The following is a 17,055-nucleotide window of genomic DNA, read 5'->3' as shown; positions in this document are numbered from 1 at the left end:
TAAACATTTACTTTCTATTTGAGCCCTTGGTATATACTAATTCTAAGCATCCGTGGTACATGATATTGGAATGCAATCTGCATGGTCAGCAGTTCAAAACCACCAGCAGCTCCTTGGGAGAAAGGCTATACTTTCTACTCCAGTAGTCTTAGGAATCTCCAGGAGGTCACCAAGGATTGACTCAATGGTAGCGAGTTCAGAGCTTTTGTTGGGATTATCTATATTCAAAATAGCATTTAGATATAAATATCAATAAGCTGATTTAACTTACTTAATCATCATAACTAGCTACCTTGGAAGAATTTGCATAAGGTGGAATGAGGATTCCAGTCATTCTGACCTCAGACTCACTCTGTCTGTATTTTACTAAATTTTGCATCCAAAATCTTATCTTTACGTGTTTTCATTGTCTTTTGACAGGGATCTTTAAAAGGATCCAATTCCAAAATCTTGAGACTTCATCATAAATCATCGGCTAACATCTTTTGATTCAACTGGCTAATTACTTGAGTTAGGACTACACAGCTGGTCCCTTTTCGTTTCATATGCAGCTCAGCTCCAAGTAGCATGAGGAGGATTGCTAACTTGAGAACGGCGTATTTAACGTCCTGGCGGCCTATCTAGAAGACTGTCACCAATTCTTTCGTTAAAAGGGAAAGGGAAAGCAAGTCGAACAGTCATTGAAATAGAAACAAGAGTGGGGCACAGCTGGGGAGAGCTGAAGATACTTTCAGGGACCCGAAGAACAGGCCCAGCAAGACCCACTGAATGGAATCTTCTAATAACTAGAGATGGCCAGGATGCCGACGGGCCACTGCCAACTCTGGACTCAGGGCCATGCCCCTGGGTACACGTCACCCAGGGAGATTTTATGAAGAGACTGCACCAGACCCATGCACAGCTCCATACAACAAAAGTGACAGAATATAACTTTCTGCAAATGAATACTGAGCACAGCTCAATATTCTTGGGGCACTTTCCAATAGTAGTAGCCATCTTGCAGATAATTTTAAAATATAAAAAACAGTGTTTATTAATCTGAACTAACAGGAGCAAATTATGGCCATCTTTTTACAAACTCCTGTCCTGAGTTTTTTTGAAACCCAGATTCAAGAGCACAAGAGCTTGCTCAAATGTTTTTAATGTGGTATGTATCATTATGACTGCACACCATCGACAAATGTACTGGAGAATACCATGGGCTTGTTACCAGGCCGAGTGCGTCCAGGGCGCTAGGCATCAGCCTGGACATGTGTTCTAACATACTCTTCAGGAGCCACATCCTTTTCATATTTTTCAAGATAATTATGCTCATTAAATATTCTACTATCATTTAGTTCAAGACCTGAACCACTTGCTCATATTTTTTAGAGACTGTTGAAACTAGAAAGAAATAACATCATTTTATAATGAATTTATTTAGAAATCATTTTTAGAAAAAACAAAAGTAACTTTATTTTTAAGACAAAGGGGGAAAAAAGAAAACCATATTTAAATACAATGGCACCAGATAAGAAAAGGCAAGCCAAAGAATTGCAACAAAGTAGTCTTAAAAAAAAAAAAACACACACTAAAAAACAGCACACCTGACAGGAACTTGATAATTCTTCTACAGAAGAGCCTGCAAGGAAACTAACTGGTAATAAACATACCTCCTGGCCTCCCCAACACACAAATATGTACAGTGTAGAAACACAAAGATTTATAAAACACACTGAGAGAGAAAAATAAGCACTCATATACATAACTATACATATGTTTCCTTAACAGAACACAACATGCTATATTCCTTCATTTACTCAGCTCAAAGAAACTCTTGGTCTAAAATCTCATTGTAAAACAAGTTCACATTTTGCTAGATGCTGTTCATTAGAAGCATTCGATTTAGAATTTTTTTAAGAGTAATGTCTAAAAGCAGAAGTTGTTACATGGTATTTGCTATTTAATTATAAAGTTTTCTCCAAAGTTAGAATGTTAGTGGTGACTGGTGATCAGTCCTTTCCAATGCAGGCCCAGGGGAGAGAGAAAGGGGCCGTTCCTCTAGAGGTCTAAAGGACTGCGGGTTTCTTGCCTATCAGCATGAAACTAATGAAATGTCTCAGCAGGAGTCCCAACACTCAGGGAGACTGGATCTCTTTTACTGGACCCTACAGTTCTCGTTGTTCTTGAGGTCAGGTCCAGCATCCGAGCTGGAGGCAAACTGGACTCGCTTGGCCCTCAGTCCCTCTCTGGGGCTGTCAGCCAAGCGCTTCTCAGAGCAGTTTCTGGAGGAGAGGGATTTTGTGACGGGCTCTTGGATGGCAGCGTCTGAGTTCTCTGGGCTCTGCTGAGCAGTCTTGCCCTGCAACACAAACATCTTTGTTAGAGGTTGACAATATATCTATCCACATTGCTACATGAAAAATAGGTAACATCACTTAAGCTTACCTTAAATTCTATTCAGTAGTTCTTCTTCCCTAAGAACTGGTCCCACAGCTAAGACACGCGAGGAGGATGCCAGATACGGTTGGGCAAGGCATTTCCCAGCCTTCCTCCACCATGTCTGCTACCCAGACTCTCCTCCCACAGCATGGGTAACATATCCACCAACTCCATCCCTTGTACAGAGTCGTGGTCGCACAGAGTTAAATGCCAGGCTGTTACTGAGAGGTCAGCATTTCAAGCCCACCAGCCAATCCCTAGGACAACATGTGGCTTTCTGCTCCACACTCCAGGACACCCTTTGGAGCAGTTTTATTCCAGTCTATAGGAGGCACTATGTGTCAGAACTGATTCAAGGGCTGAGAGATTTTTTTTTCTTATCTTTTATTGTTGCTGCTGCTGAGAACCGCCATCACAGTTCTGACTCAGGGTAAACCCAAAATGTGTACAGTAGAATTGTCTTCAGGGCTGCGCGACCTTTCAAAGCAGATTGCCAAGCCCATCTTCCACGGTACCTCTGGATACATTCAAACTGGCAACCTTTCAGTTAGGTGTCGAGTGCTTAACTGATTCTGTCAACCTGGGTCTGGTGTATCTCTAATATGGGGTACATATGCCTGATATATAACTTATGGGTGATGCAACAAAATCTGGTGAACTGACTTTTCTAAAGTTTTCTGACAGTGGAAACCCAAACTGGCTCCCATCTGTCCTGAGTCCCTGCATTCATTCAAAATAGGTACAAAGAGTCATTCTACCTTCACAGGCTAGAAGCTATATCCACAATGTATAAAAGACCTAGGCCCCTGCTCCTCACACACTGGTACTTACATGTTTTGTTTCCCCCGTCTGATTTAGATTGTGGCAAAAAGGCAGCTAGCTAATAATCATATCCAGAAAGAACAAATCGTTTCCTGAGCATCCCACTCTTGAGAGGAGACTTCCCAGAACATATGGGAATGGAAGGACAGGAGAGAGTAGGGCGGCTGGCAGAGGGAAAGCTTCCTGAGGTTGACAGGGCAGTAAAAAATAGCATCCACAGGGTCATGAAAAAGAGGAGGGGACAAGGCTCTTAATAAGGGCCAGTACGTGTTCAGCATGGTGCCAAGAAGCAACTGTGACAGAAAACTCTCTCCCTGAGCAACTGACTTCCAGTGACCGCCTTCTGAAACAAAAGAAAAATGAATGGAAATATTTTTTTCCCATTTATATTCTTTCCATAGGAAGTATGTGGTTTTAAGAGGCAGTTAAATACTTTTCGGTACAGAAAACATAGTAAATCTGGCCAACAGATCAAATCGTGGAAAGCTTGCCTCTCCATCAGATTACATGCAGGACACTTAAAAGGAGCAGTCCTTGAAGGAGGGTGAGGACTTAATGGAAAATTACCGTCCATGTAAAGTTCAAAGAAAAAAATTAAAGCGTTTACTGGTACTGGTTTTACAGGCCTTTCCTTTGAACCTATCTGATGCAATAGAGTCAAGTCAAATCTTCGACCATAAGAAGCAAGATGTCACACCAGGGAAAAAGGAAGTTACGCCAGTAAAGCTCTTTCCTAATTCCAATGAAATGGCCCAAACCCATTCCTTCCTTTAGCTTCTTCCTGAGATTCAACTTCTCCAACACCAAACTGGGAAAATTATACTGAACGGAGCTGAAACTATAGCTCTGATTCTCATGTCAGTCAGTCCACCAATTATTGCTTGCTGTCATTAAGGGGGTCCCAAGCACAATAGAATGAAACAATATCTATACACATGACTATCTCCAAATGAAACACCATATTCCAATAGGATTTTCACAGGCTGATTTTAGGAAGTACAAGTGCCAGGCCTTTCTTTCTAGACCTAGTTTGGATGTTCCGCCTAATGCCTGTTCAACATCATAGCAACACATGCATCCACAGACAGATGCACTAGTCCAAAATCAATCTGAATCTCTCCTAAGAACGGTGTGAATTCTTTCACTGAACCACCTTTGATGCCCCTCCCCCAATACCCACAAGGTAAAATTCACTAAGTATTTAAACACTGAAGACAGTGAGCACACCCACCCTCTAATCATGTTACCAATGATGGCTACGGTCACAATGGCGAGAGGGTAAGGATGCAGACGGTGCAGTGAGAATGAAAGTCACTCGTGGAAAGAAACACAAGTCCCCCATTAAAATGCTGAGGGAAGCTGTGATGATGACACACATCCCTGCCATCCACAAAGGGTTCCACAGCATATAGACTTGCCGTCGACCCAGGCTCAGGGAGGCCCTGTCCATACTCACCCGAACTCCCTAGTTCCCCAGGCTCTCTTGGGCTTACTCAACCTAGCTAGAGAACAATCCTCAACTAATCCAAATTTACACCCACACCAAACCAATCCTCAACTTATCCAAATATTCATATTCTCTCTCTCTCCTGTTATTTTCCATTAAGATTATCAGCTGTCTGATGCCCAGCTATCAAAAGATATTGTGTCTGGGGTCTTAAAGGCTTGAAGATAAACAAGCGGTCATCTAGCTGAGATGCGACAAAGTCAACATGGAAGAAGCACACCAGCCTGGGTGATCATGAGGTGTCGATAAGATCACGTATCAAACATGAAAAACCCAGAACAAAAAATCATATCATTGTGAATGAGGGGGAGTGCAGAGTGATGACCCAAAGTCCATCTGTAGACAATTGGACATCCCCTTACAGAAGGGTCACAAGGAAGACAAGGCAGTCAGGATGCAGTATAGCACCACTGAAGCATACAACTTTCCTCTAGTGCCTTTAATGCTTCTTCCCCACCACTATCATGACTCCAATTCTGCCTTACAGATCTGGCTAGACCAGAGCATGTACACGGGTACAGATAAGACCTAGAAACACAGGACATCCAGGACAGATAAAGCCCTCAGAACCAATAATGAGAGTAGCAATATCAGGAGGGGAAGGGGAAGGGGAAGGGGAAGGGAAGATGGGGAACTGATCACAACGATCTACATATAACCTCCTCCTAGGGAGGCGACAACAGAAAAATGAATGAAGGGAGACAGCGGTCAGTGTAAGACATCAAAAAATAATAATAATTTATAAATTATCAAGGGTTCGTAAGGGAGGGAAAGGAGGAGCTGATACCAAGGGCTCAAGTAGAAAGAAAATGTTTTGAAAATGATGAAGGCAACAAATGTACAAATGTGCTTGACACATGGATGGATGTATGGATTGTGATAAGAGTTATACGAGCTCACAATAAAATGATTTTTTAAATTTAAAATAAATAAAAATATTATTAGCTGTCACTAACAGTCCTGCTAAATGACCTAGGGAATTATCTCTCTAAAAACTCTGCCAGTCACATCAGGGTGAATACATAATCCTGAATTTCTAAGTAATTTTGCCCTAGGAAATGAGAATTTGCCCTTTATTTTTAAAACAATATGATAAAATATGCTTAACAGATGAGACAAGCATTTTGCAGGGCTCAGAAAATGTGAATTAAATTAAAACCCACTAGGCTGGTTATGAAGAGTGAACAATGTCATGAAGGCACCTATAATACCCTCTTCTCAAGGGAAACCTACCATTTGCAGGTTGCACGAAATTGCTGAGCAATGCGTACCTGCCAGTGCCACTGAACTGCCTGCCGGTGGCTAATGCACAGAACACAAACTGCCAGGAAACCATGGTTACTACTCCCTGGTCAGCAGACTCAACAGCAGTGTGGAGAGCAGGCCCCCTAGTGTGCAAAGCTCTTTTTCCTGGACAGCAACTTTAAAATGCCATAAACAAACTGCTTTTACAGTTACTTCCTCATAAAAGAAGAGGAAAAGAGACCCAGTAGTGATTTCCTCAGATGATTTCGTGCCACACTTTTCACGCTACTAGTATTGCCTTTACTTCATTCGTTCAGCAAACATTTGTGAATGTCAGGCACTATGCCAAGGACACAGGCAAATATTAGGTAAAATAAGTAACCACACAGAACTCATTCCACAGATCTGAAAATATATAGACAAGTAATTTCAATAAAATGAGTTCCCTTAAGATAATGGGAGTGATAGTGGTGTGTGGTGGTATAATGTGTTTTAAGAGACAATTAACTTATATGCTCCTCAAAAGTGAGAGAGAGGCAGGAATGGATTAGTACTGACTGTCGGATTGAGTGGCTGCAAGACATCTATAAAGGAAAATAGTAAACCCTACTCCAGAATAGGCTTTCCACAAAGGTTAGTGATGAGGAAATTGAAGAATTCTTCAGCCTGAAATTGATGAAACATGCCACCAAGTTGCACTGATACTTATTGGTGATTAGAATGATACCGTTGGAAACACAGAGGAGGGAACAGTATTTAGAAAATAGACTTGGTGATAGAAATGAAGTTGGAAATCGCATGGTAGAATTTTGCAAAACCAATGGCTTATTTATAGCAAATACTTTTTATAGCAATACAAAAGGTAGACCTCACTTCTCCAGATGGATTACACAGAAATTAAATTAGCTACGTCCGTGGGAAGACACGGTGAAGAAGCTCAGTCTCAGTAGCTAAAACCAGACCAGGAGTCCACTGTGTAACGGGCCATCTTCAATTGCTCATATTTAAGTTCACGATAAAGCTGAAGGAAATTAAAACAAGTCCACAGGAGCCAAAATCCAACCTTGAGTCTATCCCACCTGAATTGCGAGAACAAGAACATCTCCAGGGCAGATTTGAGGTACTGAACACTAATAACAGACGACCTGTTGAGCTGTGGGAGAACATCAAGACCACCGTTCTTTAAAAAGACAGGGAAGAACAGAAAAAAGGGCATGTCAGAAGACACTCTGAAATCTGCTCTTAATCAGAGAGCAGCTAAAGCAAATGGAAGAAAGGATGATGTCAAGAAGCTGAACAGAAAATTTCAAAGTTCAGCTCAAGAAGACAAAGCCCATTCTAATGCAATGTGCAAGGACCTAGAATTAGAAAACCAAATGGGAAGAACACACTCAGCATATCTGAAACTGAAGGAACTCGGCAGGTGTACATCAGGGTTGTATCCTCTCATCATACTTGTTCAATCAATTCGCTGAGCAAATCATCAGACAAGTAGGATTAGAGGAAGAAGAATGCAGCATCTGGATTGGAGGGAGGCTTATTAACAACCTCCAGTTGCAGTTGACACAACTTTGCCTGCTGAAAGTGAGGCGGATTGGAGCACTTGCTGATGATCAAGGATTATAGTGTTCAGCATGGAAACACAAAATCCTCATAAGGAACATCATGCTAAGCGGAGGAAAGGTTGAAGTTGTCAAGGACTGTCTTACCTGGATCCACAATTGTGGGAGTTCAATAATTTCATGTCACTTGAAAAATAAGTGTAGGGATGAAGTCTAGCCTGTCAATCAGGTCACAGCCTGATGATGCCTCCTTTGGGGCTTGGCATTTCCATGAGGATTCTCGGAACTTCCCCTCTCTCTCTGCCTTCCTCTTCCTGTTGACAAGCCACTCACAGATTCGCTGAGGCCAGAGACAGCCTCTACTTCACCTTCCTATTGAAGAGTCACAGAAGGAGAGCTGGAGGAGCCACATAGAAACCCACGCTAACGCTGAGATGCTTCCTCGGCCATTGTATCCACAAGACTTTCTACCTTCTGCCATCTAGATAAGAAGCAAGAAAGTCCACATGGAAGAACACACCAGCCTGTGTGATCATAAGGTGTCGAAGGGATCAGTTATCAGACATCAAAGAACAAAAAATCAAATCATTGTGAATGAGGGGGAGTGCAGATTGGAGATCCAGGATCCATCTGTAGGCAACTGGACATCCCCTTACAGAAGAGTCGTGGGGAGGAGACGAGCCAGTCAGGGTGCAATATAGCAACGATGAAACACACAAGTTTCCTCTAGTTCCTAAATGCTTCCTCTCCCCGCCCCACAATTATCATCCCAATTCCAACTTACAAATCTGGCTAGACCAGAGATTGTACATAGGTATAGATAGGAATTGGAGACACAGGGAATCCAGGGCGGATGATGCCTTCAGGACCAGTGTGGAGTGGCAATCCCAGGAGGATGGAGGGAGGAAGGTGGGGTAGAAAGAGAGAACCGATTACAAGGATCTACATAGAACCTCCTCCATGGGGTATGGACAACATAAAAGTGAGTGAAGGGAGATGTCAGACAGTGTAAGATATGACAAAAATAATATTTTATAAATTATCAAGGTTTCATGAGGGAAGGGCAAGCAGGGAGGGAGGGAAAAAATGATGAGCTGATACCAAGGGCTGAAGTAGAAAGCAAATGTTTTGAGAATGATGAAAGTAACAAACGTACAAATGTGCTTGACACAGTGGATGTAGGTATGGATTGTGATGAGTTATACGAGCCCTCAATGATTTTTTTTAAATGAGCAGCTGATACCAAGGGCTCAAGTAAAAAGAAACTGCTTTGAAAACGATGATGGCAACATACGTACAAATGTGCTCGACACAATGGATGTGTGTCTGGATTGTAATAAGAGTTGTACGAGCTCCCAATAAAATGATGTTTTTTTAAAGTGCCAAACTCCTCTCTTCCCTTAAAGAGAACAGTCAACAACAAACCTATTAAGTCCTAATTTAACGAAAAAGACTGTTTCCTGAAATTTAACGTCAATGAGCTTATTTCTCCGCAGAGCAATGCTTGAGACATCCTTACAAATTCTTTGTGTCGCTGGATCTAACATCGCCATTTCTCATCAAACTCTGTCAGTGCCATGTTTAGTCAAGGAGGAGCGTGTATAGCAGGATAATGTCAGGGTTGTTCTTGCTTGCTCTCCACTCTTCTCATGGCTGACTGATTTATACACACTGAGGAAAGGCCCAACTTTATAGACCAGGAGCCCCGGAGTCAGAAATCTAGGCCTTGCTCAGAAACACTGCAATTCCCCACATTCCAAACAGGAGGTGGTCACAGCAGCTTACCTTGTGTGGTCTACTGCCACCAGGTGTTGGTTTGGAGGTCTCCGCAAGATTTTCTTGGTGGACGCTTAAGGGGGACAGTGCTGACTTCTGTGCAGCCAGGCGCGGACTGGTTCTGGTGGTCATGGTGGTCCTCCGCAGGATGTACGGGCTTGTCTTTCCGGTAGGGATATCAGCAAACCCTAAGGGCAAGAACACTGTCCGAATGCCTAGAGCTCCACAGAGACCTGTCCAAATCTATCTGCTCTTGAGATGATAAGCACCTGGGAAAGTTGTACTAAAAACGAGGGCATTCCAAAGGTCAATGCTGTCTATGGAGCGATCAAATTACATAAACAGGTTTCCTCTGATGAAAAAGATAGTAACCTCAGTGGAAAAGGAAACCCATTGGGATCCCACACACGCAGGTATGTGTATAACTTACAACCAGTGAGGAAGGGCCCTTTTGTGTAACACAGTACGAATAAATCAGTAGAAAAATGACTGTAGTCTTTTAAGTTGTTAAAATTTCAAAACTCGTCTTCTCAACTTCTGTTCTTCTTTTGTCATGGATCATTAATAACGTTTCTACACTGGCCAGTTCTGTGGGCCATGCTGAGAATACGTGGGTTAAAAAAAACAAAGATAGAAAGCATGTTAAGTGGCTCCGTCCCGGGGGCCGGGATCATCCGTGCCGCCCAGCTCACTCACTGTCTTAGAGCAGGTCAGCTAGCATGCAGCTAGGGAAGCTGCAAAAGTCTCCTCAATTTGGGGAGTTGTCACCCGAGAAACACCAGGTTCCAAACTGATTGATGATTACATTTCATGTCTACCAGCTCTTTTTGTAATGTAGCAGGAGTGATTGAATCCTAGTTATTCTCTCATAATAGTAAAGTTAGAAAAGACCTACCTTCATATATAAGTACTGCATATATTCAGTATAAGCCGACCCGAGTATCAGCTGAGGCACCTAATTTTACCACAAAAACTGCATTTAAAATGTGCTGGAAAACTCGGCTTATACTCGAGTATATACGGTACATAAGAAGCCATTTCAAAGCGTGTAGAAAAATCCCATTATATTTTAGTTCCATTTTCCATTAGCTTTTTTAAAACCACCTTGTGGATTTATATATAATTTATGTGATCCAATTTATAAGCGCATTACCTTTTCAAAAAGTCAATTAGTAATGCTACCCACTAACATAAAAAATATACTTTGGTCTTTTCAGGCACGAATTAACTGTACACATTCTGGATTTTCAAGATTATACATACCTTTCTTTACAACTTCTGGAAGCCCCTCTGGCTCAAACCCAGTGTCTTCAGTGTCACCTGCAGACTGAACACCACTGCTGGCTGCCTTCCGGCTCTTTTTAGAAACTGTCTCTGGTGTGGAAGGCGCTGGTCCACCACTGCTCTCTCGAATCCCACTGGACCGCTGCCTCTTGCCTGAAACCTTACTTTGGCTGGCTGACATCTTCCTTTCATTAACAGAAGGGGCTGGAGACACTTCTGGAACAACTGAGTTTGACAAAGGTGAACTTCGGAGATTACGTTTAGACTGCTGAGAACTCAGACGAGAAACTTGTGCTTCTAACATCTCTTTTGCTTTCTCTACATTTTCGTGGCTTATAAGCAGGGAACAGTACTTATCCAAGTATTCGTCTGCCTCGTGGGTTTTTTCTTCAAGAGTTTCCTTGAGCTCTTTAATCTCAGTCATTAATTCATCCACATTAGCATCCACAACAGCACCTAACAAAAATAAAGTTAACACATCACGTATACAAATAGCTTGATGCTTCTCTAGCGAACAGTGGTCATTGAAAATAGGGTAACATTACAGCGGTGCTTTCGTTTTCAGTTCCTTTGTTTGATGGGGGAGTTGGTATCATATCAAGGTACAACAAGCTCCAGTGACACAGATGCCTAAACACCTGGGTGATAACCAAAAGGCTGGCAGTCAGAAACCACCAAGTAGCTCTGTCAGAGACAGACCTGGAGATCTGCTTCCATGAAGTGCACTGCCAGGAAAACTCTATGGGACAGTTCTACTCTGTCACATGGTGTGAATTCAATGCACTTAGAAAAACAAATTAATGCATATTCTTCAAATGGAGCATACAACTTTTACTGGAATTGCTTTAAAAAAATTCACCAAAATCCCAAATTCAATCTAACCAACCCACCATATATCCTATGGAGCTACTCATACAATATTTAATAACTCATTCTATCTCCTTCTGCTATCCTTTGTCCATTCTTTCCACGATAAGTGGGTGAAGCGTAAAATAATGTAAGAAAACAAGTGTTTGTGAGCTTTGGAAAGCAGGATGGAGGCAAGTTAAATTTTTTAAAAACTGACAAGCTTATTTGAAGGGACAAACATAAGGTGATGAGTAACATTATAAAGCACAGGAATCTTGGGCAACTTTGAACTGCCATGATTGGCATCAATTCCATTAAAGAGACTCCATGAAACACCAATACACTTTATACTGCCTTCCAAATACCCTTTTCCTTTCCCTTTGGTTCACTCACAAGGACCGGTCAAGGAGAACGAACATCAGCTGTCTGTAAATTAGTAATACCAGCTCACATACCAGTCTGCCTCAGAGACAGAATCTACTTAGATGAACACACACACACACACAACCCCCCCAACCCCCCTGGGACAACTCCATACCAAAAAGCCAGTTGCCTGTGTGTTAAAGCAGAAGGGATAACTCTACCTCAAATTGCAGGCTTCATTCTGAATCTCATAATGGTCCCAAATGAGTACAAAGTTCGGAAACTGGGAGATGGATAACTGCTAAAGTCAGCACTAAGTAACAGACGAGTGAAAACACCGTCTAATCCAGGCACACCACACCTGTGCTAAATTTCACTATTGGGAAATCATGTAGGATGAGTGATCTGCTCCACAGTGAACACTCACCTGTTGTCTGTTTTTCCCGAGTCGCTTCAAGATGAGACAGCTCTTTCTGTAACACTTCCTTTTCTCCTTCCAGTTGTTTACAGGACTTGATCAACAACTTCATTTTCCCCTGTGCATGTTCATTTTCCTTCTTTAACTGATTTATATACTTTAGGTTGTCCATCTACAAAACAAATACTTTCGTTTAAAATCTGAAATTTTTTGGTGAACATATAGCAAAACAATTAACAGATGTAATTAGGAAACGTCTAAGTATAAGAATGATGATTATGCCCAGAAAAACATAAGATAGACAATGCATTAAGAATTTGCTTTCTGAAGTCTGCCAATAAATGTGTTTACATAATATCAGCAACCATAAATCACAATTCCTAAAATAATGCCATACTTCTGTGTGTAGCAATGGGAAATCACACTTACACAGTGAGGCTCAGGTATCCAAAGACAAATCCTGACGGGTCAATTTCACTACCTAATATTGCATTTGTTTTACTCATACCAAATGAACACTGACATTGCTACTCACAAAATAAATTTAAGTTTTCTAATAGTTGAAATAGAATCGAATGCTTCATGGGCTGTGTTATCAGACACTTCATAAGAGTGCAGGTTCACATGACAGTTACTTAGCCATAATTCCAAAATCCAAAGGAAGTTCTGAACTGACTTAGAAGGGAAACCTACCCTGAGGAGAAAGGAAGGTCTTTACAGACTTCAGCCCATTTGGTGAGAATGTCCACATAGTAGACTATAGAAATATGATAGCACTTCAGTGTGAAATAATGCCCATAACCACTGGGGTTCTATATAATATATAGTATATGCATTATATTCTGCAATAGCTTAAAAGATGCTGAATTCTAAAACAATCTACCTGCAAGAGATTTTGATAAGGGATCATTAACATGTAAAGGCAGATGAAACAAAGAGGGGGGTGGGGAAACCAAAAGACTGCACAACATATTCATGATACATCATCATATTCATGTTGCTATGCTATGCAGAGCTCATCTCTGCTTCACCTTGAAATAATTTATTTAAAATGTAGCAGGAAAGCTGCACTTTCAAATTTTTCTCTGCCTGATTCCAACAAGTGGATTGGACATCCATCTAATTAAATTTTTGAAATGCTTAGCAACTGATATCTAATTAAAGTAATACAGGATCTGAAAAGATATACTCAACTAGCAAAGTACCATTTTGCACATAATATGCATACAAATAAATAGTATCCACAGAACAAGATTTAGCACACAGAAATTACTAAAGAAATAAACACAGAACCACGTCTGTTTTAAACCCAGAATCTCTCGTTTTGTTGTAGAAGAACATCACTTATAATGTTGTTTTAAATTTTATTGGTTTGCATTTAATTAGAAAACTTAAGTCTCCCAGTAAAGAACTTCACTGGCAGGGATTTATTTTCCACATAACCCACAACCACGAAGTTGACTCAACTTAGAGAGTGCAAGTGCCCACACTCCAGGGGCAAAGTGCCCCGTCTCTGGCCTATGGAGTAAGAGCATTGGTAAGGATGCAGTGAAAACCACATGACGGTGGGAAAAGAGCAGTTGCTGTGGACAAGTTGGCGGTTTCCTCAAATAGTTAAACATTGACTTACCACCATATGACTAGTAATTCCACTCCCACGTACACACCCCAAAGACCTGAAAGCAGAAGCTCACAAAGAGATGTGTACACCGATGTTTACTGCAGCACTATACACAATAACCAAAAGAGGGAAACAACCGTGTCCATCAACTCATGGATGGATGAACAAAAATGTGTTGTGTACATACTCCAAACCCATGGCATGGTGTCAATTCAGACTCACAGCAGTCCTATAGGACAAATACATCTTGTCGTTTGGCTGTCATCTCTACAGAAAAAGACTGTCACATCTTGCTCCGGTAGGGAAGCTAGTGGGTTCAGACCACTGACTCTGCATTAGCAAGTCAAATCCTCTAACCACCAACCACCGTGCCACTAAGAGTCATCACACACACACAATAAAATCAACCAGAGAGATAAATGAAGTGCTAACAGTTGGGTTTCCATTATCTGCCATTTCTGCATCTACAGGTTCCACCAACCAAGTACTGAAAATAGTCCAAATAAAAGCATTCCAGAAAGTAAAATATTAATTAGTTGTGCACAGCGCACTCTACTGAATACACATCAATGAAATAATGTATAGTCTCTCAACATTTCACAGATCCTCAGTCTCTCCCTTACACTTGTCTGAGCACTGTTCACTTAGCACAGCGGTTCTCAACCTGTGGGCCACAACCCCTTTGGGGGCTGAATGACCCTTTCACAGGAGTTACCCAATTCATAACAGTAACAAAATTAGTTATGAAGTAGCAACGAAAATAATTTTATGGTTGGGGGTGGTTACCACATGAGGAACTATATTGAGGGGCCTCGGCATGAGGAAGGTTGAAAATCACTGACTTAGTATCTCAACCTTTGGCTTCTGGTGTTGTGTGAAACTCTCATTTACATGGGGAAATATGGTTCGCAAAAAGCAAGTGGTCAAAGCAATCCTCAAAGGCTAAGGGGAAACATAAAGTGGTATTTATAAAACATTTCATTTTATTGTTATAAATAATCTAGAGATGATTTAAAGTACACATGAGGATGTGCAGAGGTTATAAACAAATACGGTGTCATTTTAATAAGGGACTTGTGTGACTGTGAATTCTGGTATTGGGGAGTGGCAGTTCCTGGAACCAATCTCTCCTGGAATCGAAAGAAGGGCTGTACATGCTATTCAGGGCACCCCATTGTGCTCTTGCATTCTCCGCATGGACAAAGAGGCAGACATGCAAACAAAGTATGGGGATATGGTGTATTTAGCAGCAAGAAGGGTGTGCACGAAGGTTGTATCGAAAGGAACTCAACTGTGTGCATCATAAAAAAACTATGAAAAAAAGGGAGGGAATTTCAAACACTTCATTGCATTCAAACAGAACCTATACACAGACCAAGACATAATCATTCAAATAGAACAAGGGATGATTGCCTGGCTGAAATCAGGACAGGCAGGCATCAGGGGTGCATCCTTGCACCATATTTATTCAGTCTGTACAATGAGCAAAAAAGAGAAGCTGGACTACATGAAGAATGTGGCTCCAATTTTGGAGGAAGGCTCATTAATAACATGCAAAAGCATATGACATACTTCTGCTTACCGAAAGCACAGGCGAGTGGAAGCACTGATAAACTTCAGAAACTACATACACACTTTACAGTGCATTACACAACATATACAATATTCATCACAACTAGACCAAGAAGCAGCATCAAGAAAAACATACTGAGGTTGTCAAGGATTTCATTTTACTTGGTTCCACAAGCAACACCCATGGAATCAGCAGTCAAGAAAGGAGATGAGACTTCATCTCAAGTACTCCGAATGTTATGAGAAACCAATCCCTACAGAAAAGTGTTGAGCCTTAGTTAAGTAGAGTGAGTGAAAATAAGGAAGACCCTGGTGGCAGTTACATAATCTCCAGTGAATTTAAGCAAAGGGGTGGAGTCTAGCTTGTCAATCCAGTCACAGCTTGATGACCTCATTTGGAGGAGCAACAGAGATAAATCGCTCACTGGAAGCCAGACCCACTCCTTCTGCCTTCCTTTCCTGCTGTTGAGAGACTCAGAGAGCTGGAGGGTGCCCATGGAAATCCACACTGGTGTTGAGATGCTTCTACTGCCACTGGATCCACAAGAGCTTCTACCCACTGGGCAGTGATCTTCTTGCATCTGGCATCATTGTATGTGCTGCGTGAGTCTAAAGAGGAATTTATTGACTAGTATTGGACACATGGGATATTATTAGACTTACGGACTTGATCTGGACTGGGCTATTTTCTCAATATACACTGCTCTTTTATAGAAAGCTCTTTTTTATACAAATATGAGTGTCTATGAATTTATTTCTCTAGTCAATCCTGACTAACACAGCCCTCACCAAGAGGGGTGACATGTGGCTGCCAAGAATTGAAAGAATGGTACAAAATCAAGAAATGTCTCATTCTGTCATTGATCGGGTCACTATGAATCAGAACAAACTTGATGGGACATAACAATAACAACAAATAGATACTGTAATACGAAAGAATCTTAAAACCGTTATGCTTAATGACATAAGTCAGACATACAAGGACAAATATTATATGCCACGTACATAAAATACCAAGAGTACACAAATGTGTAGAGACCAAAGAAGATTAGTAGGTAACAGTGACTGAGGGGAGAGGAAGTGGGGAGGTTACTGCTTATGGGTGTATTGAGTGTTTGTTAGGGATGATGAGTCAAGATTGCATAACATAAGGAACATAATATCACTAAATTGTATCCGTAAAAATGTTGAAATGGCAATTTATTGCCACAATAATTTTTTTAAAAAACTATTACCTATATAAAACAATTTAAGTCAGGTAACACTGAGAAATGCACATACCTTTGTTTTCTTCAATTCTTCTAACATCTCATTAGCAGTTTTTAAGGACTTATTGAGCTCCTCTTTGGAGGACTTCACGAGGTCCATCTCCAGCCTCTGGGAGCTGAGGCAGTCTTCTTTAGCAGCTAGCTTCTCTCGGTACGTCTGTGTTTCCATTTCATGCTAGGGCAGAAAAAGGCCACTTCAGCCAGGAGGCTCTGCTTTCTCAGGAAAACACAAGCACTGGGCCAAGGACCACTGCAAGCAGTCACTGTGAGTCTCCTGTTCTGCTCCACATTAAAAATGTTCTCAAAACTCAAGTTAGGAAATAAAGCGTACAGATAATCAGGGAGTG

General features: G+C 41.3%; 1 protein-coding gene across 1 annotated transcript in view; it reads right to left on the bottom strand.

Annotated features, from left to right (window-relative positions):
- Positions 1–1,457: 1,457 nt before the first annotated feature.
- The window catches only part of CENPF (centromere protein F), a 75,870-nt gene continuing 60,272 nt past the window's right edge, over positions 1,458–17,055 (bottom strand). Inside the window, exons 16-20 of the mRNA XM_075530343.1 lie at positions 16,722–16,883; positions 12,257–12,419; positions 10,597–11,073; positions 9,343–9,521; positions 1,458–2,341 (exon numbers count right to left, since the gene is read on the bottom strand). Of these exons, the coding sequence (XP_075386458.1) occupies positions 2,138–2,341; positions 9,343–9,521; positions 10,597–11,073; positions 12,257–12,419; positions 16,722–16,883 (1,185 nt within the window). The 3' untranslated portion in view covers positions 1,458–2,137. The remainder of the gene's footprint in view (positions 2,342–9,342; positions 9,522–10,596; positions 11,074–12,256; positions 12,420–16,721; positions 16,884–17,055) is intronic.

Source organism: Tenrec ecaudatus, chromosome 1, assembly GCF_050624435.1.
Source record: "Tenrec ecaudatus isolate mTenEca1 chromosome 1, mTenEca1.hap1, whole genome shotgun sequence".
In the NCBI taxonomy this organism is placed as follows: Eukaryota; Metazoa; Chordata; class Mammalia; order Afrosoricida; family Tenrecidae; genus Tenrec; species Tenrec ecaudatus.
Note: the sequence above shows the minus strand (reverse complement) of the source record. Positions and strands in the feature narration are given on the sequence as shown.